The sequence below is a fragment of the Camponotus floridanus genome, unplaced genomic scaffold (assembly GCF_003227725.1).
Source record: "Camponotus floridanus strain SB8 unplaced genomic scaffold, Cflo_v7.5 scaffold7, whole genome shotgun sequence".
NCBI lineage: Eukaryota > Metazoa > Arthropoda > Insecta > Hymenoptera > Formicidae > Camponotus > Camponotus floridanus.
This window is the reverse complement of record NW_020229838.1, coordinates 4,330,241-4,357,787: the sequence shown is the minus strand read 5'-3', so window position 1 is coordinate 4,357,787 and position 27,547 is coordinate 4,330,241. Positions and strand designations below refer to the sequence as shown.

Genomic DNA, 27,547 nt, shown 5'->3' with positions numbered 1-27,547 from the left:
CTAAAATACTTCACAGAAATAATTACTATTTATAGAATTGCTAGTTATTTAATTATTCTCTCTTGATAATAAATTTTTGCGCTCTTTAATACTTACATTTCTTTAAAAAGAATCTGACTAATTCATATTATATAACATATATTATAACAAAGCATATATAAAAAGTGTATAGGGTGTTTCTGGACATTTGCGACAAACTTAAAGGGGTGATAGATCTCGATAAATGGAACAATTTTTGTTAAGCAATCCGTGTCCGGCGATGCCTCCTTAAGACGCCAAGCTATAATGAATGCTGTTTGATTTCTACATGGTTAGATTAAAATTTTAAAAATCATACGTTTTTTAAATTATATTTTGTTTATTTTATTACAATAAATGTTCAAAATGGCGACCTGCAACCTTAATACAAACATTGCATCTACGGCGCATTGACTGACGCAACCTCTGAAAAATTCCAGGATTATTGTGAATTGTTTCGCATGCGTTCATAATCTTGTAAATGAGCTCATTTCAAATATTAACAGGGGTTATATACACTAAACTTTCGTAAACTGCGTAAATGTTCATCGTACTCTGGCGTCTTAAGGAGACATCGCCGGACATGGGTTGCTTAACAAAAATTGTTCCATTTATCGAAATCTATCACCCCTTTAAGTTTGTCGCAAATGTCCGGAAACACCCTGTATATTATAACAAAGCAATATAATTATTTTCTTTCGATTCTAGCGTAAACAATGTAAGAAACACTCTGCGTCAATATCTATTGATGTTAAATTTTCATTTTTAAATATTCACATAGCATAGTATAGCCAAATGTATTAATAACGTATCTCTACATTTAACATAAAAAATTTCTGTATCATATATCTTAAAAAGAAGAATATCTCTTTTTGTAATTATGTAATTTTAACTGCTTACAAAAAACAAAAAGATCGACAATCCACGTATAATAAAATATCTTTGTAAATATTTTATATTGAAATGCTTTCCTATATACACATTGAAATTTTGATGTGTAAGAAAATAATGCGTAATATACCAAAATTTTCTTTAATAAAAATATATACACACATTCCCACACTCGCATCCAAATATTCTCTCTCTCTCCCTCCCTCCCTCTCTCTCTCTCTCTCTCTCTCTCTCTCTCCCCCCCCCCTCTGTCACACACACATACAAAGTTTAAAAAATAAACGAAGAATGTTCAAATCTGGACAAATAACTCTATATTGGAAATTATAGCATTGAGAAATAGGCCAACTATGATAAAATGTATGTTTCGACTTTTGGGTATAGCGAATATACTTAATACCGTATAAAATAATTTATAGAGCCATTAATGTTTTTGTTATAAATGTGAAGCATAACTTAACAAAAACACAAATTCTCGAAAATACATGTACATTTTAAGCATATAATCCAGCTTAAAGCAATTTCAATACAAGATAATCTTTATAATTAAAATTTTGATATCATATATATATATATATATATATATATATATATATATATATATATGTACGCACGCATACACGTACGCGCGTGCGTATACATAGATGTGTATATATATATGTGTGTGTGTGTGTGTGTGTGTGTGTGTGTGTGTGTGTGTGTGTGTGTTCGTGTGTGTGTTCGTGTGTTCGTTTCTATCTAATACGTGCTAATACATTGGCCAATGATAAAGCTGGCGTATTACACGCATATGCGGACTATGAGTACGTAGGCTATTTTAAATTACATTTTTCGTATTCTTATACACATTCCTATATATATATATATATATATATATATATATATATATATATATATAAAGACTAACTATAGAGAGAGAGCACATTGATTATTAGCATGCTCTATTACTCAATTGTATTCCGCTCTATAGTACTTGGATATTTTTCCCTTGAATTTGAAAATACTATGAAATGGATACAGCGCAACTTGAATGAGCTCGATAAATTAATTATATCAATTTTATTTATATACAAATATATGTTCTGTGATAGACATATAATAAATGTATATTGCAAAATCAGAGATATATCGTCATCAAACTTTAAAATGAAATGCAATATTGATGCGATTAAATCAAGATGTCCATTTTTTCATGTTCATTATAGTTCTATTTTAAAGCTCCAATTGAAATGAGCGGAATACAATTGAGTAATAAAGCACGCTCTAATAATCAACGTGCTTTCTCTTCACAGTTAGTTTTTACTAGTCGCAATAATAATAAAGAAATCGCGATAAGAATGTCAAATATGTTAAAAATAATTATATAAATATTACATTTTTGCAAATGGTCAATGTAATATTCCGCAATGTGTGTACAGTAATACAATAATACAATAATAGACACTTACATATAGATTATATCGCGTTTTATGCTGAATATATAAATGTAAAAAGGAACATTTGAATGAGATAAGTAATTTAAACAATTTAAATCTTGCAGCAACAATAGAAAATGTTCAATTTCCTTTCTGTAATTCTTTAAAAATGCAAGAATGTCGCGCGCGCTGTTTTCCTATGTTAAAATATATCAAGTTTTGTCTTCGCATGGCATTAGATATTTTATACATAATAAAATATATAAATGTATTATACGTGTTTATGACACCAGGTTCTTGTCGAAGCTCCCTCATTGTATTTTAGGCATCAATTGTCATTTGTTTTGTGCGTGTTATAATCAGGTAGATGTCTGGCCCGTTGAGAAAAAAAGTGGAACCGGAAGAAACGGTGGTTTACAGAAGAGCACAGGCAGTACCGTGCATCACCTCGGAGATAAACATTGGCGTACCAGCGCTGAGGCCGCCATCACCCTTTTCTTGCTCATCCTTTTCATAGTCGCAGTCAAAGTAATGGCTCTGAGATAAAATATATCTTATGATGAAAAATCATCAATCACGAATAATCGCGCCAATAAAATGAGATAAATAGAGAATAAAGTTTCAAAGTTGCAAGTTAAGTCTATCAAAATTTTAGCTCAATTTTTCAAACAATTATTTCTCAAAAAAAAATTTTTTCAATGTTTACGTTCTTTAATCTATTTGAAATGTAAAACAGAATCTTGCAAACGTGTACCTGACAATCTAGACATCTACAATGATCACTCATTTTGCAAGTTATTCCCCACTGTTTGGCCATTGCTTTGTAAAATTCTTTGCTCGATTTGTGAAGTATTTTCGGTGTTTTTATTACTTTCTTGTCCCCACCTCCAGGTCCACCATTGCCATCATCATCCCCATCACCCACAACAATCTCCATACTTTTTTCTTTATCGGAAATTCGTTTCTTCTTGTCTTCTTCCTTTGTCTCTCGTAATGCAATGGCTGATGATTCCTTTCGTGTCTAAATTATAATATATTTGAAAAGAATTGAGATGTATATCCCAAAAGCTTCTTTAATATGATAGAATAAAAATAAAAAGTATCAATAGTAACAAAATCAATCAATATCAATGACAAAGTAAGAGAAAAAAAATATCAATAAAAATATTTTTGAGTTGCCGACAATAAAATTTCCATTAATAAGAAATTATTGAGCGATATGAAATTACTGTGCATCTATAATACTTTAATTATTGCGCAATTTGTAGCAGTAATATAGCAATCGCAGCTGAAAATAGTAATATTATAAAAAATGCCACGAGACCGCGTTTGTCATTATGCAATGTATAAATGGCGCAAATTATCAATCGCACGCATTTCTACAGTTTATATGTACATCGAACGAATTAATTTCTGTCTATCCTATTTTCCAACAATTAACTGTTATGAATCAATAATCTGAGGACTTGAAACGCATATTTTCTTTTCGATGTTCGTTTCTTATACAAAATAAATCGTATTTCTACTCGCAATTTATGAAATTAAAATTGACCTATATAAACGACATTCACTTGATAGTAAAAAATACTAACTAAATATTATTTTCATATGTTTAATAATCTAATCTGAACTAACAGTAAGACTTAATCAATAAAATTTTTATTTTGAATATAATGCATTTACCTCTTCAAGAACATGTTCATACGAGGGCGGAGGTGAGTTGGGTATCATTTGTTCTTTTCTAATTGATAAACAATTCTTGTCCTTTTCTGCTTCAAATGTATCTGTAAATTCGTTTGCATCCAATGATTGATTAATTTGTCGTTGTTGCTCTTCAAATTCTACACTATTGCTACGACTATCGCCGGAACTCCGCGATTTCAGCATCTTTGAGAAACGAATCTTGAATGGCGCCAGTTTGATGAATTTCTTCGTCCTCGTGGTCTGCAGAAAGAGTAAAAATAATATTTTTATTTGGAAAACAATCACGCAAAGAGAATTTTTATTTTGTTCAAAAATTACTTTGCAAAATATATATATATGAAATTTTTTTTATTATATGTATATGCATGTACGTATGTATATGTGTAACAAAACAAAGTTTTAAAAACGAAAAAATGGGCTCAATATGTAAATACAAAATTACATATGAAAGAATAAATAACTAAAAACGATGAAATCCAAAGAAAAACAAAATAAAAATGCAATACAAATATAAAAATTTATTTTCTTTATATTGATAAATGTCTTCTAATGATCAAAGTATTTATTTTTAGCGCATCTTCGCATTACGTATTCTGTAACTCTTATTAATGAGATTTGTTTTTAATGAGATTTATTTCTATTTTGTAATCTTTTTATATTACTTGTAGGAATTAAAACTTATTTCAAACCGATAGTTTAGTTTAGAATGTAAGACATTGTTTTGCAATTGTTAAAAACAACATTCAAATTGTTATTCGTATTTCGTGTTTTTTGAAAAAAATGTCTAGAATAATTTATTATAAATGTAATTACCAATTTTTTAAGTATATTATGGGAACAAAATAGCATACTCCTTCTTGTCTAATGCAAAATTTTTTTTACCGAAATAATCGATCTTACAATGTCGATGTGTTTTACTTTGTCGTCACAGTAATTAATAGCTAATATAATTAAGCAGGAAAAAAACATGAGATGCAGTAGTATAGAGAAATTTTTAAATTATATCAAACTAATTTGACACTAAAGAAACTTGTTATACAAATCAATATTTTAAATAATTTAAAATAGATAATTAATGAAATGATACGGTAAGATTGTGAGAATATCTATACCGATAAGATATATAATTGCGCTGAATGTATCTGCTGTTGACCTACTGACCGACTTTGCAGATAGCGGTCGACGTACCACCACTCGATCTGGCTGATTTGCAACCGACTTTACAGACACAAAGCTTATCCCGCACTTAAGCCCCTGCCGGAAAAAAAAGTTCGATAAAATTGAGGGCAAGCCCAAAAAATTTGATTCCAACACATTATATCCTCAATATTATTTTTATGTATTTCGACGTAATATGTGTGTGTGTGTGTGAGTATGTGTGTGTGTGTGTTATGCGCGAAAATAATATTTACTTTTACTAATAATTATTTCTACTTTCAATAAAATGTAGGAGGAATAAAATATATTTGCTGACTATTATTAATAACATATTATCATTGATATTTTCACGCATACAATTACGTGCACTTATGTATACATACATATATATACACATAAAAATATTACAAATATGTTATTTTATTAAATTAGTAAACATATATATATATATATATATATATATATATATATGTTTACTCTATTTAATTATATTTAATCTGTAAATGCCGAAGATCAAGTTATTAATTAAATTTTATTATTGAGAAGGTTTTACTTTAGATATTGAGAGCTCTCGCAGAGCAAACAAAACATATTAAAATTTTAATTTTTCTCGTTATGTGAGGATAAAACTAAGAGATGTATCGATAAGTAAATAATAAAGTCATAGTAATCTCAATCGTTTTTTATATTTTTTCCTATAGTTTAGAAGTTAGTTTTATTTTATGATTAAATATTCTGAAGCTTTTTATCGATATAATGGTGAAAAATAATGAGAATAATAAATATTCGCAAATAGAACTGATTTAATAATATATGTATTCGCAAAATGCAGAGCAAAATGCTTAATAAGGTTTGATCATAATAAAAAAAAGCTAGAAGAGAATGCGAACAATATAATAAATATTTTAATATTTATGTGGTTTAATATCATTTAATGATTTTTAAATTTTTATTTAAAAAACCAATGAAAAATATCATTACTATTTAATTTTATTAAGCGCATATTGTATTGTATTTACTAACATAAATTCTTTTTCTTTTGCTGAGAAGATGATATATATTTATTTGAATGAGGATATGTGTGTTTCTTATCGCATATTTTTCACGATTTCTTTCGATTGGAGTATATTTTATATTATTTATATAATATATATGGATATGTATATGAGATGGCAAAATATAATGAAAATCAAATATTTTAAATTTTGAATATATTGTTATCTTTTATTTTTAATTTTTTGAATGTGTTATTTTTGTCACAAAATTATCGCTATTCATTATCCGATGTGGTTAATAACTGAATAATATCCAGATGTTACCCTTCTCGATGCGACATCTTGTGGAATATCATCGGCAAAATGGATATGGGTGATATATATCCACCGAAAGTCATAACATATATGAAAGATGAAAGCATTACGGTTATGCAAATACAAGGGTGCAAATGCAAAATGATAACACAATTGATGAGAAAGAGCAGTTATATCGCATATAAAAATATAAGCACGTCGTGTCGAAATATTCCACCCGCCACCATCGTTTTATTGATCGCCAATGTAGATACGCGTTCCGAAATATTGACGCATATACACTATACATACAAGTATATGAAGACAAATACATACACACCATGTACGCACACGCAGGCAACCGTACCTTGTCAGATAACACTCGTTTCATTCGAATATTTTTCAGTAGCGTTTTTTTTTTCATAAACTTTTATATCCGCGAATGTTGCGAATGTTGAACGAGATTCGTCGTTGTTTGTTATACTCACGTGACTTTTTATTCGCGCGAATGGCTGAGATCCTTGAACAACACACAGCTCACGGGCGTCCGAATGTGTCGAGACTTGCACAAGGTATTAAGCTACGACAGCCATGTTGTCGAGGGTGTAGCGCCCCTAACCGACATGCTTCGAAGTACAATTCTCTCTTTCCACCTTGATCTCGCCACCCCTTCCGTCTGCTCTACTATTTGCTGTTAGTCTGAATGAAATTTTCAATGCAAGAAATCATTAATAGATCGAAAAACTTATCAAAAACATATCTAATAAAGTTAAACGACAATTTCTAAGATGATAGTTTCTCAACGAAAAATATTAAGAAAAATGCCACATTCATTCATTACATGTTTCTGATTCTTTTATATTATGAAAGAAAGGCTTTGTAATATCAGATTTTAAATTAAAATTTTATTAGAATAAAATCTACTTGTGTTAGATGGGAAATATAATTCTATCATTTTTCTCTTACTTTCTTTATATTAAAACTTAGTTTATTAGAAAAAGACTATTATTTTTAAAATTAACAAAATTAACCGATATTAACGAATAATATACTCATGTGCATTTCATGAATGCAATTGCTTTCTTACATCTATTTCTTAACTGAATTGTTATAAGTTGTTAACGCGAATAAAGATTCTTTTTATAAAATTCTCTTTATAAAATTACGCTTAATAAGAGCAAAGAAAATAAAACTTCAAATCTTCTCTCGTTCGTATAGTATACATGTAATAGAAAGATGCGTGTCGTGAGATGCAAAATTGTTTCCTTCGCTTTTGTGCAAATATGATGAAAGTTGTATTGATTGTAGAAGATGGATAAGAAAATCTTTAGCCATGATTTATATTGCCTCCGCTGTCGTCGATTATTTATTTTCATCATTTTTTATCGGCCATCCTAATTTGATACATCATTGATATCTTTCCCAAGATTTAGCCTCTCGTTGTGTAATCAAACTAGAAATTTCTCAAATGAACTCATTTATGACTCAATAATGTCGTTTTAAGATCCTATATTTTTTCGCTCAAGATTGCAAAGGATCGTTGAAGATCTGGAATATTTTAATTAAAAATTGTTTACAACATCATGTATTATATCATGTTGATGGCATTGATGGCATCAATTAAAATATGAGATTGTTTCGCTGATGAGCAATAACTGTACAAATAAAAAATTAACTGCGTTACTTGTCTGATACTTACAACGTTTAAATATCCTAGAATCAATTATTTTAAAACTATCTAATGTCAATTCTAAGCTATTGCTTCGCTTGGCATAATGATATATATGCCAATTTCGAGAAAAGTAATAGATTAAGATATAGAATCTCTCGTGATTAAAAACACACTAGCTAAAAATCTTTTTAATCCCGTAAACAATTCTATAATAGGTTTCTTGAAAAATATAGTTTTCTCATTTAATTTCTCTTTTAATGTACAGCCCATAAAAAATCTAATATTTTTAATTATTTTCAATTTAATTATTAAAAAAAATTATAAATGCTTTACTTCAACATTTTCACTAAATAACAATTAATTTCATAAAACTAAATCCATATTCAATGAATTTGTTGTGAATAAGATATATTGCTTTTACAATACTATATTCATATTTGAAATAATCGAGATCGTATGAATACACTTTCGATAATGCCAGATTAAATTATTTGTGACATTCGGAATTTATCTTATTATTAAAATAAAAAAATAAAATAAAAAATAAATAAATAAATATATATATATATATATATATATATATATATATTAAAAACCGAAATAAAAAAATAATAATACAATGTATAATACGACGTTTATTTATTCATATTGTCAACATGGAGTATTAATATTTCATAGCAATTTCTCCGAAAGAGATTGTCGCTTTTGTGATTGTCTCATTACTTATTCATTCTCGTTATATAATACCAAGAGCAAACTGGTTAGATTGAATGTTTTTAAACTATTGATTTGAAAAATTGAAATACGAAATTCTTTCGCGCTCGCAAACGAATTACGAAGAGCGCAGCGCGCGTCACTGCCAGCAAATCGATGCCAAAGAGACGACGCGATCCATGTTTCGCCACTACTGCCGACGCCACCGTTGCTACCATCCGCTGCTGCCACCCCCGCCGTCTTCTCTCTTCGGTAATTTAAGCTCTGACTCGGTTCAGCTGAGTTCAGTTGCGCCACTTGGTCGTGTGGTTTGCGTGCCGTCATAAGCTTGCAAGAGTTTCGTGTGTGCACGATTTCGAAAAATTATTTCTTCTTTTTTTCCTCAAGTTTCGGCTTGATTATCTTGTTTTTCTCTTTTTGTTTTTTCCTTTATTCTGTCCCCTCCCTCTCTCTCTCTCTCTCTCTCTCTCTCTCTCTCTCTCTCTCTCTCTCTCTCTCTCTCTATTTGTCTGCCTTTTTATTGCTTGATTCGCTATTCTCGTTCGAGAAATATGTGAGGTGCACATATTCGATAAGGAAAAGCCGTGCAACAAACTTTCGATGTTTCGCACGAAAGTCTACATTCACTACGAGGTAAATATAATAATTTTGTATCACGAAGATGTATCATGATACATGACACAGATAAATATTAAACATGCAAATTTCTAGATCATTGAAAATTTAAGAAATAGTTAAATTTTCTATATAATAATATTTCAAATATAATATATAATAATTAGTTCATCCTAATAATATTTAAAAACTGATCAAGAAATCACTTTATTCACGAACGTAATCATTGAACTCGCGGCATTCTTCAAAATAATGGCAATGCACATTCCGTATATATTCAATATCTTTATTAGAATTCGATAGGCAAAATTTTCGAAATTTAATGAAAACATAAATGTTTTTAAGAACGTAATTTAAGTGAATATTAAAAACAATTTCATTATTACATTTTTTTCAGTGCACCTTACGTTAAAGATTTATTGTTAAGTTTATCATTAAGAAAATTTTAAATAGGTTTTAAAAAAAAAGTACTTTTTTTTCGAACATGACAAAAAAAGCAAAATAACATCTTTCAAAAACATTTTTTTTTTTTTTTTTCAGAAATTTACAACTATTCTGAAATATTAAAATAAATTTCTTATAAACTGAAGTTGAAATCTTTAATATTACCTTTTATATCGTTATAATCTTTAATATTAAATATTCACAAATAAGGGAAAAGATTTAATTAAAAGCCGCGCGCAATAATTAGAGTATAATTTTTTCTCTTTCAAATAATTTGCTGAAATGATTTACTATTAATTGTTCATATTGGTTCATTTTGATCTCTTAATTGGACCATCATCAGCAACTGTCAAAAATAATACATAAAACAATAAATCGTGGACTATAAAATTGAAAATTTACAATATAAAAATACATACACACACAATATTAAAATAAAGAATGTAAACGCCCTTATATGACCTCAATAACCTCTACGTCGGACAAGCGCAATATGCCTCTCTTCGATTTCAGCCATTGAAGAGAAAGATATATATATATATATATATATATATATATATATATCTTTTTCAAATATAGACATTCACGAGAAGACAATTTTTGCCATTTTATTGTTCCTAATTCTTTATTAATGTGATTATTTCATATAGCAATTATTATTTAGTTTATAATCCGTTTGCATTGTTAATTTGTATGTTACATACAAAAAGAAATATATTTAAAATATAATAAAATTTTTTAAATAATTTACAACAATACAACAAAAACAATAAACTATAAAAAATACTATATCTATAATAAAATTATATAATTTTTCTTTTAATTGTATATATAATTGCTATATGAAATAATCACATTAATAAAAAATTAGGAGCAATAGAATGTCAAATATAGTGCTATCTTCTCTTGAATATCTATTTTATATATATATATATATACATTCTCTTGAATATCTATTTTTTTTCTTGTTTGCGGACATAACAAACTAATTGTGTTAAAAGAAATATTTACAAATAATAAATACATATGAGAAAGTAAACAGATTCTCTCTGGCTGAGAAATGTCAATATACAAGAATTTCTTAAAATATATTATAGACAATTTTACAGTGTATTATATATATATATATATATATATATATATATATATATAAAGAGAGAGAGAGAGGGAGAGAGAGAGAAAGAGAGAGATGTTTAACATCGTATACTAGAAAATTTAATTATAGTGTTCTAATTATATTTGTTACATAATAATTATTCAGCAACTCAAAATATTATACTTGAAAATAGTTATGCATGTCAGGAGAAGCATTTTACTCATCTTGCAATACATATACAGGGTGTTCTAAAAAGATATGTCAAAAATTTAAGAGATATATTTATAAGGAGATATTCCTCATACCTGACGAAAAAATGTTATATGAACAGGTGCGGAAATAATTATTTCAGGAGTTATGTTGAAAATACTTTTAGCTGTATTACTTACACAAGGAAAAATTTAGGATTAATTATTGTAGACGACAATCGTTTAATTAGGTTTATTTACCTTTGGTTTTAATATGACCTTGAGTATGTTACAATAAATGTTGAAAATATTCACCATTTTCCTAAATATAAGCAGTGACACGTTGACACATCGATTCACGGACACGTTCAAAAATGCCCTTAAAATAAAACACAGGATTAAAATTAATCATTGTTAAGTTTTTTGATAATCTCTTAAAATACATAAGTATTGTAATGAATATATTTTCGTGATCTTGATAATCTTGAAAGATTGATGATTGAAAACACGACAAATTGTTATAAATTAATTGAAACAACAAAAATAACGTATAGGGAAATAAATTATGACAAGATATCTCAGGCGGAGAACGCTTGATAAGAATATGAATGCATCAAAAGACTTCAAATAATACGAAACAAATTTTAATAATTTTACAAATGCGATGATAGCAGATCAATAAACAATTCGCTATTCGTTGTAAAAGGCACACTACATTATTGAGACAATATTCATATCTAATACAAAATACTTGAATTCAATACAAGAGTACATCTCGTGTATAACAGTGTGCGATTTTAAATGATATTAATTTCAAGCTTATTACATATATTTTATCTGTATTGCATGTAAGCCGGGCGTGTTATTTTTTCGAACTTTCTTCTTATTTTTTAGTAGACACGATAACACAAGAAAACAATATATTTACATCACTACCGTTCGCTAGACGAGGAAAAAGTTTTATTCCTACAATTAAATGGATTTTCAAAGGAATAATATATCGTAAAAATGGAATAAACACTCCCTTAATTCCAACTATTTGTTTATATGAATAATCTATCTATAATCTATTTATATAAAATATATATATATCTACATACTAACATAAAATTATTTTATGTTACAATTTCTATTAAATGCTATATATATAACATCTATATATATATACAGGGTGTTCCACAACACTATATACGAATACAAGAGTTTATTAAGAAGAGGTAGAGCGCAGTAAATTGAACAAAAAAATCCCACATCACTTTACGATTTCTACAATAATAGAAAAATTAAATAGTAATAATAACAGAAATGTATTAAATATAGAAATATTAATAAAGAAATATTAAATATTAAAATTGGACGAATGAGAGAAGCGCTCGGTTGTTCGAGCTGTAGCGTGTCAGACAAGGGACAGCGCGGCGCGGCGATGGCGGTGGCGGTGTAACTAATGATTTCTTCATTTGCTCATGGCAGATTATTATTACTCACTTATTATACTATTATACTATTATAGATATGATACAATAAAATAGTTTAATAAGAATGGAAATAGAATGAAAATGAGTAAACTGACAAAAACTCTTCTCTCACGGATATTTACTTCTAATGAAATTGTAAACGCTATTGCGCATTGGTTTTTGCAATGTTGCAGCAATGTTGTTAAATAATTAAAAATATCATTTCTCTTGAATCAACATCAAAGCAAGCCATATTCCGTTATCAATATAGCTAGTGATTATTAGCACAAATCCAGCTTGCATTATTATCGATATCACTTGCAGACGTTAACTTTTTGATAAATATGCCATCATCCTGTGCCGGTGTGATATAATAGGACAATTTATATATGTACAATAAACAAATAAACAATAAACTAAAAACGTAAATTAAATAAACTATAAAATAAATCCATTTTTTTTGTGAATCACAATTATTCAATGGACATTTCTGCCAGAAGTTTATTTATTTGTGAATAATTAAAACTTGTTTTTTTTTATCAATAAAATGATATCGATAATTTGCTCTCATACATATGATATGATGAAACATTTTGGATAAAAGTTTGGACAAAAGAAGATAAAAGAAGATAAAATAATAACCTCTGTCAATCGCAAGTTAATTGAGAATGAGTTCAAGTTTTTAAATGTAGGTACGTGGTTCTCTACTCAAGATTATTAAAATGCATAAAAAGATTTTATAATGAAACATAACATTTTACAATAAGAACATAATATTGTACATTATTATAATAAATATATTAATCTAAATGTAATCAAATGCTTACATATGTGTCAAAAACTTAATTAGTCAAAATTTATCACAAATTTTTCTATCTATATAAAATATTTATCTATCTGCTAGATGGAAAACCCACCAATGATGACATTTGTCAGAGAAGCTGTTTACTGTAACAGCTATAATATAGATACGGATCAGCTAATAATATTTATATTTAATTTGTAGACGAACTATCCCGGATTTACTTGTCCCGGATTTATTGAAGGGAGAGCTCAGTGATCTACAGTGGTGACCTGGTTTTCAAGCTTCTGGTATATACGCCTCCGACACGACCTTCTCCTACAAGCTCTCAGTTCCCTGCTTACAGTCGCAATTGCTGATTTCCAACTATTTGCCTTTCTCTAGTTCTGCAGCCTATCCTTCTCTGTTGCTCCATTTTCGCCATCCCATTGTCGTTATTGTCGTTGTCGTCCTCGTTGTTCGCATCGTCCTCGTTGTCCTTGTTGTTATCGTTGCCACCATTTCCATCGAAAACCGATAGCTTGAATTGTAGAACATTACTTGTTTCGAAGATTTTTCCGTTTGTGTCAGACAGTTTTATGTTCTTGAATCGTTATGTAATGAAGTCTAAAGAAATTAAAAGTCTAAATTTTTAAAAGTTTATGTAAAAATTTTTATATGGATATTTGCAAATTGTTATCTAAGCAAGAATCAAAAATAAAAGCGTTACATGCGTGTGAGTAGCAATATATCTATTTACATATGTAGAGAAAGGTGGACAAAATAACGTAGATACCTGAAAAATATATTACATTTGTTTATTAATAAAATGATAGACCACCATTTATATTTAATACGGTTTCTATTCTCCTTGAAATAAAATCATGCGATAAATTTTGAATAGCCTACAGTAGAATATTTTCCCATTCTTTTATTATATTATGTGCCAATTGCTTCAGAAATGTCGGAGGAGGAAATCTGCTTCTCGCTCTCTTTTCCAAAACTGCCCATAGTGGTTAAATAATATTTAAATCGGGTAATTGTGCTGGCCAGAAAAAATGTTCGAGTTTATTTTGATACTGTTTCGAATAAAGATTAACTTTTCTAGCTGTGTGTACGTTATCTTGAAAAATAGTATTATTTAATAGAAGAATTGGACAATATTCCACTGGAGACTATTCAAAAATTGCATAATTCTATTCCAAGAAGAATTGAAGCTATATTAAAGGGAAATGATGGCTCATCATCTTATTAATAAACAAATACAATATTTATTTTTCAGGTGTTCACATTATTTTTATCTACCCTCTGTATATTTATCTAACTTTTATATAAATTGGAAAAATTAATTTCTTTTACATATTAATTGGAGAAAGAGCAAGAAAAATTCTAATCCGCTTCACTTTATTTACAAGAAAAGTTTTGCCAAATACTTAAATGACCTGCCGAGAGAGCGCAATGAAATTTCTGAAAAATCTAAGGCAATTTCCTACAATATTTCTCAATAATAATTAAGACAATTGCAAAGTCACAGAAGTTTCCTTTACGAATTTGAAAGCAATTGGTAAGACCTCATTTTCGAATAAGTTTCGACTGACGTTTATTTCGGATATAATACCTATATATATATATAATTATATTATATTTTTTAATTATATCATAATTGGCAATTGTAAAATTATAAGTAGATATTGCAATTGTAAAATTATAAGTAGATATTGCAAATTGGAAAATTAAAAATATAGTTTTTTTAATCAAACTGATTATTAACGTGATTTATAGCAAAGAAAATACAGGATAAAAATAAACAATTATAAAACTTGGAAGGTGATTTCATTCGTGATCAGGTGTAGCAGTAGTTGAATTAATTTTATTGAGGAGGAGGGCGTTTCTAACGAGTGCTTAACTTTGATGGGTTTCACCAGTTCCGTTACTGTTTTCATTGAGCGAATTAGGCTCGTTAAATATCGACTTTGATGATCGATCGTGGGTAATCTAGGTCAAATCAAAGCAGAGCAAAATCCAGAAGAATATGTTACATACACACACACACACACACACACACACACACACATATTCTGTTAATTAATGTGAAATTATTTTAGTAGATATTTAATATTTTATTTTAATATAATCTTACTTTGATACTTTTTGCTTTAAGACATTACTTCTGCTTTCTGATTTTAATAAAATAGCGTAAAATATTGTTTTGGAAGACCGATGACAAAAAATATAATCTATCTAAATATTTTTTATTCATAGGATCCTTATTAATCCGTCGACAAAAATAAATTCTGTAAGGGCTATTTTTGCAGGATGCCTAACGAGAATTTGCCGGTGTGTGCCTGCGGTATCGTCGTAGATCTGCCGAAGTCACGGAGTAGCTCGATCGTTCTGGAAAAACTGACTATCCTCCTGCCCAAATCAAAGAGCAATAAACGAGAGGGTAAGGACTCGCGGAAACAACAAGATGACAGGCGAGGATTAAAAACCCGAACGTCGAGTGAGACCGGAAGCAGCAGCTTGGTAACAGAAGCCACGAAACCTACAATGAAGAACAACAAGCAGCGACTCAATCATTCGCGAAGGACTCGAAGCGCCGATAGTGCTGAATCACATCACACTTATACCGGTCAGTTAGTTCGTATATTATGCACAAATTTTATTACAATTTCACTAGACTCTATGACAAGATAAGCACTGCGATGGTTATTTGATACAAGTTGCCATTTCTTGTCTCCTAGATGAACGTATAGAGATCTAGGAATAATCGCTTTTGGCTTGTTAAGCTCTGCAGCGGACCGGGATGGTTTTAAGTTTAAAAAACAGCATTGACTATATAAAGGAATATGTATTGTAGAATGCTCTTATATATGTATCTGGACCACATTACGAATTTAACTGAATAACTCGAATCTGCAGAACTCGAAAATATAAAAAAAATTATAAAAAATCGAACTATAAAAGATTTCTGCTTTTGGATTAATGTTTCTCTATCAGATAATGCCTGTTTTCGACACAATAACAAGGAAAACAATACATTGTTGACTGAAATTTACTTAACAGTTGTAATGAATAGTTTGATAGAATTCGGCATTTCCTCTTACTTCTGATAACGGACTCTATATCTCCTGCAGCATAGCGATCTGAAAAATATGAAGATCAACCACATTGATGAGTCCGTTTTTTCAAGGTTTTTGAAAAAGATACCATATATACAGCGTGTCCCACTTAGAAGTGGCCACCCCCTTTTAAACTAAAAGAGATAGACCATAACAAATATATATGAAATTAAATGGTTTGAACTGAACTTTATTATGAGTATAATGATTGATTACAAAATTTATATATATTGAAAAACGGAGAGATATGCATAATTTTTTTATAATAATGTAGATATTTTGATATAATAAAAGTTGTAGCGCTGTTTGAAACGAATATAACGATGTATGATTTAATGTAAATATTTTACATATTATACGACTCGTGCATTAGAGGTTGACGTACGTCATTAATCATGATACTCAATCAGAAGTTGGTTATGTCGCAGTGCCGAAAATGAAATGGTGGACGTCGCCCGCGATATTTCAAGCCGAAAAATCTCATATAATATGTAAAATATTTACATTAAATCATATATCGTTATATTCGTTTCAAATAACACTACAACTTTTATTATATCAAAATATCTACATTATTATAAAAAATTATTATTATAAAAAAATTATGCATATCTCTCCATTTTTCAATACAGATAAATTTTGTAATCAATCATACTCACAATAAAGTTCAGTTCAAGCCATTTAATTTCATATATATTTGTTATGGTCTATCTCTTTTAGTTTAAAAGATCAAATGAGGTGGTCACTTCTAGGTGGGGCACGCTGTGTATATATATATATATATATATATATATATACATATATATATATATATATATATATATATATATATATATATATATAGGTTTATCAACACATCGCTAATACAATAATATTTCGCTATCTAACAATTTCGATTATCACTTTTGGATATATCGGTTCTAGTTCGGTAATGGAATTAAGTTCCAATTAATTAAAGAGTAAAAACTAAAAACCAAATTCCTTCTCTATGACTTTATTTATTGTCCTAAACAGAAATATTGCATATCTTGCAGAGCTCTTTATGCTCATGCGAATTCAAGAATGACATGTGAGATTTTGATAATATGTTGCATCTTGTTGTTGCTGTTATTATTATTATTATTATTATTATTATTATTATTATTGTTATTATTATTATTGTATGTGTGTGTGTGTGTGTGTGTGTGTGTGTGTGTGTGTGTGTGTGTGTGTGTGTGTGTGTGTGTGTGTGTGTGTGTGTGTGTGTGTGTGTGTGTGTGTGTGTATTGATAATATTTATTATATTTTTAAAACTAAATGTGATAAAATTGCACAGTAGAGACGACCTCATCAATTTTGATGACCTTAATATATGTTACCAAGGACATGTCTCTGAGTGACATTCGAAAGATTTTAGCCGTCCACTCGTTGTTTATTACAAAGTTATAAACAATTAAACATAGTGACTAACTGATGGCATAATGTAAATCTAGTAATGTAAATCTCGATTTGAAATACTGAAAATCTATATAAAATTACACAATAATAGATTACATAAAAACAGGGAGCGGTATGGAGTAAACCTCGTTTCATGTAAAAAGTTCATGGAAAAATGCAGGACCGTTGAACTTATTTTGAGTAAATATGCATAAACTGCACTCTCAGCAAGTGGTAAGATGTAGAATGAACTTTCCTCCCAGAAGATATAACTTAACTGAAACCTATTTCTGATTTGAAACAAATCTGGTTTAAAATAGAAATAGGTTTGGATTTGATTGTATCTATGCATGTATTTTGCAAGATAAAGGAAAGTTCATTCTACATCTAATCTCCCGCTGAAAGTGCAGTTGATGCAGATTTACTCAAAATAAGTTCACAGGACCATTGCATTTATTTTGTAAATAACTTTGTAATAAACGTGGCTAAAACTTTTGGCAAGTTAATCAGGGACATATTCTTGACAACATATTCTTGATATATATGTTAAGGTTATATGTGGAAATTGGTGAGGTTGTCGCTAATATGCACTTTTATTCTAAATTTCCATCAAACTTTTAAAATATTTAATTAAAAATATAAAGTATATAGTACATATAATATATATTTTTTTTTACACACACATATATGTAGTTGTGTGTGTGTGTGTATTATATATATATATATATATATATATATATTATATTTATGTATATATCATTAATAAAATTAAAATTAATCAAAAGAAAAAATGGAGAGAAAAAACTTTGCATGCGCTTTCGATAATGTTTTATAGATTCAAGTTCGAGTGTCCTCAGTGATAGAATTCGAGAGAACACCGCCATACCTGAAGTATTATATACCGGCATACCGGACACGATGAACACAAATACCGAAGAGATCAGGACTAATCGGTCGAATATGCAAAACAGATCACAAGCTTTTTCTACTGCTATTCCATCTATGACGTCACCACCACCGACGTACGATGTCGCGATTGCAAAAGCGCGACAGGTAAGATTTGCTGCAAACTATTGTCTTAGAAAAATAAAAGTACTGTTAAGTGTTGCATTTATAAATTTGGTGATATTTTTCTAACTTTAAGAGTTTATCTATGTTGATAATAATTTATATGCGATCCACACATGTCCCGTTTCACTTAATGTATGGTCGTGAATAATAATCGTTACAATCGATTGTCGATACAAAAAAAAACATTAAAAACAAAATTGACTATTTTATATATATATATATATATATATATATATATATATATATACATATATATAAGGAAACATTAAGGGAAATGTAAAATTGATTTAGCCGCTAACTTGATCATTTAAACTTACATGGATTAATATATCATCAGGAATGAGTGTCGAAATGTTTATGTTTTTCTTAATTAGCAACAATAAATTATGCTAGTAAATAATGATATCACTTATTATCTTGTCACTCATTAGTCGATTATTAGTGCCAAATATTCTACTTATTGATTATATCTTATTTCCTAGAAATCTAAAAAGAAATTTAAAAAGAAGAACCGTAGCCGCAATTTATTATTTCGCAAAAGTACATTGCGTTTGATATTTGTGAAACATGAAACTACACAACGATCAGATATTGAAACCGCAGCCCTGCAAATATAACGGCAAGCAATTATTGTATGTATACTCTGGGAACGTAGTTGTTGGCTAAAATAACGTGATTTCAATGTGACAATAACGAGACAGTTTTTAAAATTTTGTTAATTAATCAAAGATTAATCTCTCGATTAACTCTGTTAAACAAGATGATCGCTATAACGTATTAATATATTTCAATTTAATTCGTCGAAAATCTATAACGGATTATCATAGTTATTAGATACCTTCTAATAAGAGACTCGAGGCCACTTTTGATTGGTCCGCCATTTTTAGGCAACTATCGCTCATATTCAAACTTTAATTACCCTACGTAGAATATAAATGATATTTATTAATAAAATATTATAGATAAGTAGTGAAAATTTAATAATGATCTATATATATAATAAGCACTATTATAACAATGAAATTTTAATTATTATAATAATGAATATTATATATATATATATATATATATATATATATATAAATTATAATAATAAATTTTATTTAAATTTAAATATTATAAATAATAATAATTAAATTATAATGACAAATTTTATTTTATTTAAATATTAAGTATGAAAAATTATTTTGACATATTATTTATAAAAATTTTAAATATTAGTATTTTTTAATGTTTGTATTTCTATATTAATAGAAATATTATACAAATACTAAAAACCAATTTAAAAAAATTTTTTTAATAATATATGACAAAATAATTTTTTATATTATTTCATATTATTTTTCATATTATTGACGGATTATTGCAAAATTCTACTGTATGTCCACCTATTTTATTTTTATGTCTTAACTATGTAAGAATATTAACAGACACATCTATTCACAAACACATACATTCTTGTAAGTGAAATCTACAGTTTCCTCGTAGATCCTACCTACATCTCTCTCTCTCTCTCTCTCTCTCTCTCTCTCTCTCTCTCTCTCTCTCTCTCTCTCTCTCTCTCTCTCTCTCTCTCTCTCTCTCTCTCTCTCTCTCTCTCTCTCTCTCTCTCTCTCTCTCTCTCTCTCTCTCTCTCTCTCTCCCCTCCCTCCCTCCCTCCCGCTCTCCCTCCCTCCCTCCCTCTCTCCCTCCCCCTCCCCCTCCCCCCTCCCCCTCTCTCCCCCCTCTCTCCCCCTCTCTCTCCCTCTCTCTCTCTCCCTCTCTCTCTCTCTCCCTCTCTCTCTCCCTCCCTCTCTCTCTCTCTCTCTCTCTCTCTCTCTCTCTCTCTCTCTCTCTCTCTCTCTCTCTCTCTCTCTCTCTCTCTCTCTCTCTCTCTCTCTCTCAGGATTTTGCATAAACGAAACATACTCTCGATATGCGCTCATTCTATCTGATGATCAGTCTCTTATTAAAGGGTCTCTGATAGTTATTAAATCATCAGTATAAAAAACTGTGCGCAATGATATGATATTATAAAATATATGATATTTATTTAAAAAAAAGAAGATATGGAGCCAAGATTATTAGAAAAAGGGACACACGTCGAACAAACATATTTATCTCAAAGGCATATTCTGCAAAATTGCAAATACATACCCTTATCGCAACTTTTTATCTCAAAGAAAAAAGTTTTTCTTTAAAAATTTTAAAATGCATATATTTTTTACAAAAATGTTTGTCATCGAAATCTTTGCATCAGTTACAGAATTATAGCCAAATATACACTTTCAAATTTATTTATTTTAAAATTCATTTAGAAATATACACAATTAAAATTGTTTATATTTCGTATTTATATATAAATTTAAAAAATGAGAGTGAAAAAGAAAGAGAGAGAGAGAGAGAGAGAGAGAGAGAGAGAATCAAGAAGGAATAAAATCTCTAATATAATACAAGATAACTAAATCAACAATTTCAATCGCTAGTTAAAGCAATAAAGCAATGTTATATAAACTTAAGAGTACAATGTCTGAATATTAAAATAGCTATGTATAATAATTTTATCGAATCTTCTCTAAAATATATTTTCATTTTACAGACCGGTTTACCACCGACCTACGAGGAATATTTGTATCACAAATATGCGATGATATCACGCTCACATACTCCTCCACCACCGTGGTCAGACTCGACGACAACATCATCTTCGATGTTGTCATCCAATCCAACTTCGAGTCTCCAGACGCATCGCGACCTTTTGCTCAGTCAGCCCGAGCTTCGCGAGTATTTAGCACAGCTGACGCTTGACTCGCACTATCAACATCAGCATCAACAGCATCAACAGCAGCATCGGCAACAATCCAGAGACGCTATCTGTTCCGCCCTGAGAGAACAGCAGATCAGAGCGCATCATCGCGCACGGGCAGTGCCTCCCAGGTGAGTAATCGAAAAAAATGTATAGAGATTACCACTATATGTAATAGTATGTTTCAGAATTGGAATCGCTCTTGCCAAATAATTTATCAAGTTTTTCAATGACCACATGCGGTATACTATGATACATGTACACAATCTATCAGAAATTATTTCAAGATTATATTATATTATATTTATTTAACCATAATGTAGATGCTGAAAATTAGTAGCAGCATCAAAATGAAGTTTAAAAAATTAGTCGGGCCAGTAATTATGCAAATAATAAAAAAATAAAAATAATAATAAAAATAAAAGGTGTCTTACTGTTTCTTTTTTGTCGATTCAGTCATTAAATAAGGAATAACGAGATTTCTAAAAGAATTTTAAAGCTTGATATGAGCAAAATGAAATACACAAAAAATGCATTTCTAAATGTATGTCTACTATGCTCGAGGCGTTATACAAACATGTTTTATTTAAAATAATTTTATTAAAATTCGGATGCCTTTAATGTTTATTAAAAATATATAATTGCATTATCCCATAAAGAAACCTTATTGAAATACTCTATAAAAATTATAGAATTATTTGTTTCTGTCCTCTATGCGTGCGTGCATACGTGCATGCGTGCGTGCGTGTGTGCCTGTGAGTGCGTGCGTGTGCGTGTGTGTTTGTGGGTGAAAGATATTGTCGCAATTTTATGTAAAACATAATTATAAAAAAATTTATTAAAATTTCTATTAAAATTTCAATATTTTATCTCTTAAATATCTTTGATTATTAGAATTGTTAGAAATATATTTTCCAATTGAAAAAATTTAAACTTGCTTGCAGATCGCAAAGTGAAAGTCGAGTGCAGCAACAACGAATAGCAGCAATGTATGAAGACGCTGCGTTTTGCATGGAAACTACAGTATTGCAGTCGGCCTTTGATTCTGGCCAAGGATTCGGTCTTTGTAGCTTAATGTAAAAATACGACAATTTTTGTCACAGTAAAAAATATTATGAGCAAGTTAATATCATCAATTAATAATCCTTGCAGAAATATTTGTTTGAAAATGAGAATCTATTCCGCCAAGCAGAGAAAACATTTGCGAAAAAATTCAATCATAAATGATACATCAAACTTCCTCTCATGGATGCAACGACACATAGCATTGCGATAAATAACTACTCTTTTACTTTACTCTTTAATTAGCTGTTATCTAATAAAAATACTCTAATAAAAATTATTTCAACTGTACTTTTTGCGTTAATTTGTAAATAAAACACTTGGTAATTATGAGAAACCCGTTAAAGAAATTATTTTTATCTTGCGCATATCATACTCTGCTGTTTCGTCTTTAGCACAAATAATTTATAAATGTAAACAAATGCTGTGTGGGCATAATAACGTGGTCCTAACAACATACAAAGCAGAAAGTAGTATGTAAAATTGATGTTAACTTAAGATGTTGTATAGTATAGAGCGATGTATGTATGTATGCGTTAAGACAGGCAAGAGAGAAAAGTGTTATATAAAAATCATCTTAAATATAATAACACATAAACATAATAAAGCGAGGAAATTATAATTTTAATCTAATATAAAACAAATATGTATGTAATAAGTTCAAGTTAAATATATTACGAAAATGAATTCTATGTATTATAAGCAAACATTGTGCACTATTATTTTCTTTCACTTATTACCGTATTGTTAAATCGAGTAAAAAGAAAAAAATTTAATGCAGTATTTGTATATTTGTTATCTTTTCAAAGTGTAAATATATTTTTTTTTAATTTATTATTTCTCTAGATCATCAAGAGAGGGAGAGAGAGAGAGAGAGAGAGAGAGAGAGAGAGAGAGAGAGCAACAAAGATATTTTAAGACATGATCAAACTACGTCAAGCATTCTATTTTTATTTTCATTTAAATGTTTTGGAAAATTAATTAATTACGTCAATTTTCGTTCTCAAAGTAGAATATCTAATTAGTATTTATTTAAATATATAGAAATGTCCATAACAATGACGATTCAATAATCCAAGTATATAAATTAAAATCCCGAGATTTTGACACCGTTGGAAACGCGAAAGATCCTCTCCTTCGGTGGAAGTTCACCGATTTTATACTGATCTAAGGTTGTTTTGGCGACGGTGGAATGTCCAGTACCGATAAACGCTAAAGTCGCATCTCGTCCAGCATATTCCAAGAGAATGTCTTGGCCACCCGGATGATTATTTAGAAATTCTGTGCAATCGTATACGTAATCATGGATCACCAACCAGCAATCATTAGTTGCATCGTGCCAAGCGACTTCATCTAAATGAATCGTCCGCAATTCGTTGTGCGACTTTCTTTTGCTTGAATTTGTCCTATGTCTTTGTTCTTTGATGCATTCATTTTTCTTCATGGAATTGTCACGCTCAACCTGTAGCAAATTTTCCTTGGACGATTTCATATCCACCAATTCGGGAGAGTGACAACACAGATTTGAAAGATCTATGCTGCTACGAGTTCTAAGAGCACTTTTTCTGCAACATAAATAGATAGTGATTGTGTGTGTGTGTGTGTGTGTGTGTGTGTGTGTGTGTGTGTTATCTTGATAATTCTTTTGCTTTTAAATACACATAAAATATACTTAAGCTCTTCAAGAGAATGCATCTCGAAATTGTAAATATATAAATCAACCACTCATAATAGCTGTATAGTTACTAAAAATCTTTTTTGATAAATTAAAATCCTGGATCTTTCACGAAATAACATGAATTATTACAACATCATGATTAAAACTCATTTGGATGCATCATAAAAAAAGCTGAAGAAAATAAATATAATATTATAACAAATACATCACAAATAGTATATAACTACTATTTACAGTAAATTATTGAATTTTTTATATACAATGTTTCCATCATATTACTCTTTAAGTTCACTGTTCAAGTCAATTAGATTGTCACTTGTTGTATTTGCTAACACAATTTGAAGCAATTAGGCGATAAGACACAATTCCATATCTTCTTTAAGGGATTTCAATGTATAATTAATAAATTTAAAATAAATTCCATCTCCTAATTTTTTTACATTAATATACAGATAACTAATATACATATATAATATTAATATACATATATATATATATGTGTGTGTGTGTGTGTGTGTGTGTGTGTGTGTGTGTACATTTTGCTTAGGTATTATGAAATCAAAAGAACAGAATCTGATACATTCTCGATACTATAGTCTCTTTTTATGATACATACGCATATCAAAAAATGAAACTGTAAGATAACAGAAATACAATTATAATAAAATTATATAAGTCGATTCTCTTCAATCAGTAATGTGTGTACGTGTGTATATGTGTGTACATGTAAACACATATGTACATGTACATATATATATATATATATATATATATATATATATATACACATATGTATATATATGACTAAAATATTTCAACAGAGATAAATCATTTCTTAACAAAAATAATAAAAGATATAAATAAATAAAAGAAGGGAGTAAGAGAGAGAGCAGGAAGAAAGAAATGACAGGTTTATCTCTTTTTGATAATGTACGTGTAATTAATTGATAATTTATTTTAAATTGAAAACTATTAATTTTATTTAATAATTAGAGACTTGGCTCAAGTAATCAAAAAATCAAAAAGGAAATGGCATAAGAGCCAACGCGCGGTAGTTGGAACGCAGAAAAGCAACAACACTTCTTTCCTTTTTCAATATTATTTAGTTTATTAAAAAAACACACATTATATAACAAAAAGCGAACGTTTCGGATCATCTTTTGATCCTTTTTCAGCGCGATGTTAACAATATATATTACAGATGACGCGTTACATTAAACGAATTTATTCTCGACGCGTAGGTGACGCTAAATTGCATCCCGCGGAGGTCTAGTAAGCACTCTGCTTCCAACAATCAATTAAATATACTATAGTTATGCTATGCGTCACAGAAGATCAGATTCCGCGCTTTTTTACACTTAATAATATAGTCTGTGCGGCATACTATATTGTTAATTGTAAAAAACTGACTTGACGAACTCATCGAATCTCGAATATACATGAGGCGCACTATAATATATATGTAATCTGTAATATATATTGTTAACATCGCGCTAGAGAAGGATCGCTGAAGAAGGATCAAAAGATAATCCGAAACGTTCGCTTTTTGTTATTATAATGTAGTGTTTTTTTAATAAACTAATATTGAAAAAAGAAAGAGGTGTTGTTGCTTGTCTGCGCTCCAACTATCGCGCGTTGGCTCTTATGTCATTTTCTTTTTGATTTATTAATTTTATTTTTATATTATATGTATAGATATTTAATTAAAACATTTATCATTTTCCATTTCATTACACACTTTTTTCATACTTTATAGTTAAAATATGCGTTTTTGCACAAATTTATACATACTTAAAAGCACGATAAACGATTGCTACGTAATTAATAAAACGATTATTATACGGTAATGATTATTAATTGCATTTAAATACAATTGATTGGAATATAACATACTATGATAAATTAATGTTTGCAATTTGTGGAAAATTATGAGCAATTACCTCGTTAATTATCAATTATTTTGTAAAATTGAATGATAAAGATGACTGAAAAAGGCATGAATGCAAAAACGTTGAAAATATTATGTGTGGATTGAAAAAAGATAACGGGATTATGTAAGCCGATTAACACACTTTGGCGATGTCGTAATTTACCGCTCACAATCCGGGACACGATAATAATTCGAAATATACATAGATATGTTATGTTAAATCAACTTACAATGGCGAACGTTTCTGCCGATGTTGTCTGTCAAGAGACATCGTGTGGAATACTGTGCACGCTAGACAGAAATCAATTCCCTTGGGAAAAGAAAATAATTTTATTACCGGTTGAAACCTAATACGTGCACCCGCGAGTTGTCTTTTTATGTACTATCGTGATAAACGTATAAAACACTTACATAATCCTAATTATTCAAACTGATTGCGCTCGAGTAAAAAATTATTCCTTCTTCTTGAAACTCCAATAATGATCACTAATTGAAAACAATTCAGATAAAGAAAATACATATAAATTAATAACGTAAATTAATAAACAAATTTTAAACGACTTTAACTCTTAGAAGAAGAGAGAAAAAGGATCGCACGCGTGAGATATACCCTGTAAATTGTAAACTATTTCAATTCTCCTTCTTCGTCAATTTTCGCATAGTTAATAACTTTCTGCAAAAATTGTAACTGGAATTTTTGTTCGCAATTCAAAGAAAACTTCAATGCGCTCTCTATCGATTGACATTTATATTAGTCAGTGATTTTCTTGTTTTGCCGCACGATGACAATGACCAGCGATCAATAAAAAATGTGTCATTTTTCTAGACTGAACGCATAAAAAAAATATAATTGAGAAGGCGCGCTTTTTCCGAAATGATGCTTGTATTTGCGATAATAAGCTTTTAATCGGCATGTCTCGGATTCCACAGTTTACATATAAATGATATCGTGAAGACGTAATTGTTATTATTTACTAATACAATAAGTCATTATCGGCGCTTATCTATTCACATATTCGTAAGACATGATATTGATGCATTCAT

The 27,547-nt window shown here is 29.3% G+C and overlaps 3 protein-coding genes across 7 annotated transcripts; 1 reads left to right on the top strand and 2 right to left on the bottom strand.

Moving 5' to 3' along the window:
• Positions 1-1,819: 1,819 nt before the first annotated feature.
• On the bottom strand, positions 1,820-7,073 carry LOC105251672. 3 transcript variants are annotated; one of them, XM_011258623.3, is made up of 5 exons: positions 6,964-7,073; positions 5,141-5,282; positions 4,008-4,268; positions 3,079-3,345; positions 1,820-2,861 (listed from the first exon to the last, which is right to left on the bottom strand). In XM_011258623.3, the coding sequence occupies exons 3-5, from the start codon at positions 4,209-4,211 to the stop codon at positions 2,739-2,741; spliced, it is 594 nt and encodes a 197-aa protein (XP_011256925.1). In that variant the 5' UTR covers positions 4,212-4,268; positions 5,141-5,282; positions 6,964-7,073; the 3' UTR covers positions 1,820-2,738. The 3 variants fall into 3 exon arrangements, with proteins under 3 accessions (XP_011256925.1, XP_011256926.1, XP_011256927.1); XM_011258624.3 differs by having other exon boundaries at positions 5,190-5,282; XM_011258625.3 differs by lacking the exon at positions 5,141-5,282.
• Positions 7,074-9,079: 2,006 nt separating this feature from the next.
• On the top strand, positions 9,080-23,602 carry LOC105251671. Of its 3 annotated transcripts, XM_025413736.1 has the most exons (6): positions 9,129-9,494; positions 13,665-13,750; positions 15,755-16,071; positions 18,813-19,030; positions 21,627-21,964; positions 22,778-23,602. In XM_025413736.1, exons 3-6 carry the CDS (start codon positions 15,756-15,758, stop codon positions 22,911-22,913), a joined length of 1,008 nt encoding a protein of 335 aa, XP_025269521.1. In that variant the 5' UTR covers positions 9,129-9,494; positions 13,665-13,750; position 15,755; the 3' UTR covers positions 22,914-23,602. The 3 variants fall into 3 exon arrangements, with proteins under 3 accessions (XP_025269522.1, XP_025269521.1, XP_025269520.1); XM_025413737.1 differs by lacking the exons at positions 9,129-9,494; positions 13,665-13,750 and adding an exon at positions 9,080-9,113; XM_025413735.1 differs by lacking the exon at positions 13,665-13,750.
• A 296-nt stretch (positions 23,603-23,898) lies between these two features.
• LOC105251673 (cytochrome B5-like protein) lies at positions 23,899-27,022 on the bottom strand. Its single transcript, XM_011258627.3, has 2 exons — positions 26,734-27,022; positions 23,899-24,460 (listed from the first exon to the last, which is right to left on the bottom strand). The coding sequence occupies exons 1-2, from the start codon at positions 26,772-26,774 to the stop codon at positions 23,983-23,985; spliced, it is 519 nt and encodes a 172-aa protein (XP_011256929.1). The 5' UTR covers positions 26,775-27,022; the 3' UTR covers positions 23,899-23,982.
• Between the last annotated feature and the right edge of the window lie 525 nt (positions 27,023-27,547).

Coding starts and splice junctions, on each gene's coding strand:
- LOC105251673 (XM_011258627.3), bottom strand. CDS start 26,774: ATGTCTCTTGACAGACAACATCGGCAGAAACGTTCGCCATT. Junction 24,461..26,733: donor CGGCAGAAACGTTCGCCATT/GTAAGTTGATTT, acceptor TTTATGTTGCAG/AAAAAGTGCTCTTAGAACTC.
- LOC105251672 (XM_011258623.3), bottom strand. CDS start 4,211: ATGCTGAAATCGCGGAGTTCCGGCGATAGTCGTAGCAATAGTGTAGAA. Junction 3,346..4,007: donor ATGAACATGTTCTTGAAGAG/GTAAATGCATTA, acceptor ATTATAATTTAG/ACACGAAAGGAATCATCAGC. Junction 2,862..3,078: donor GTAGATGTCTAGATTGTCAG/GTACACGTTTGC, acceptor ATTTTATCTCAG/AGCCATTACTTTGACTGCGA.
- LOC105251671 (XM_025413737.1), top strand. CDS start 15,756: ATGCCTAACGAGAATTTGCCGGTGTGTGCCTGCGGTATCGTCGTAGAT. Junction 19,031..21,626: donor CGATTGCAAAAGCGCGACAG/GTAAGATTTGCT, acceptor TTCATTTTACAG/ACCGGTTTACCACCGACCTA. Junction 21,965..22,777: donor GCACGGGCAGTGCCTCCCAG/GTGAGTAATCGA, acceptor ACTTGCTTGCAG/ATCGCAAAGTGAAAGTCGAG.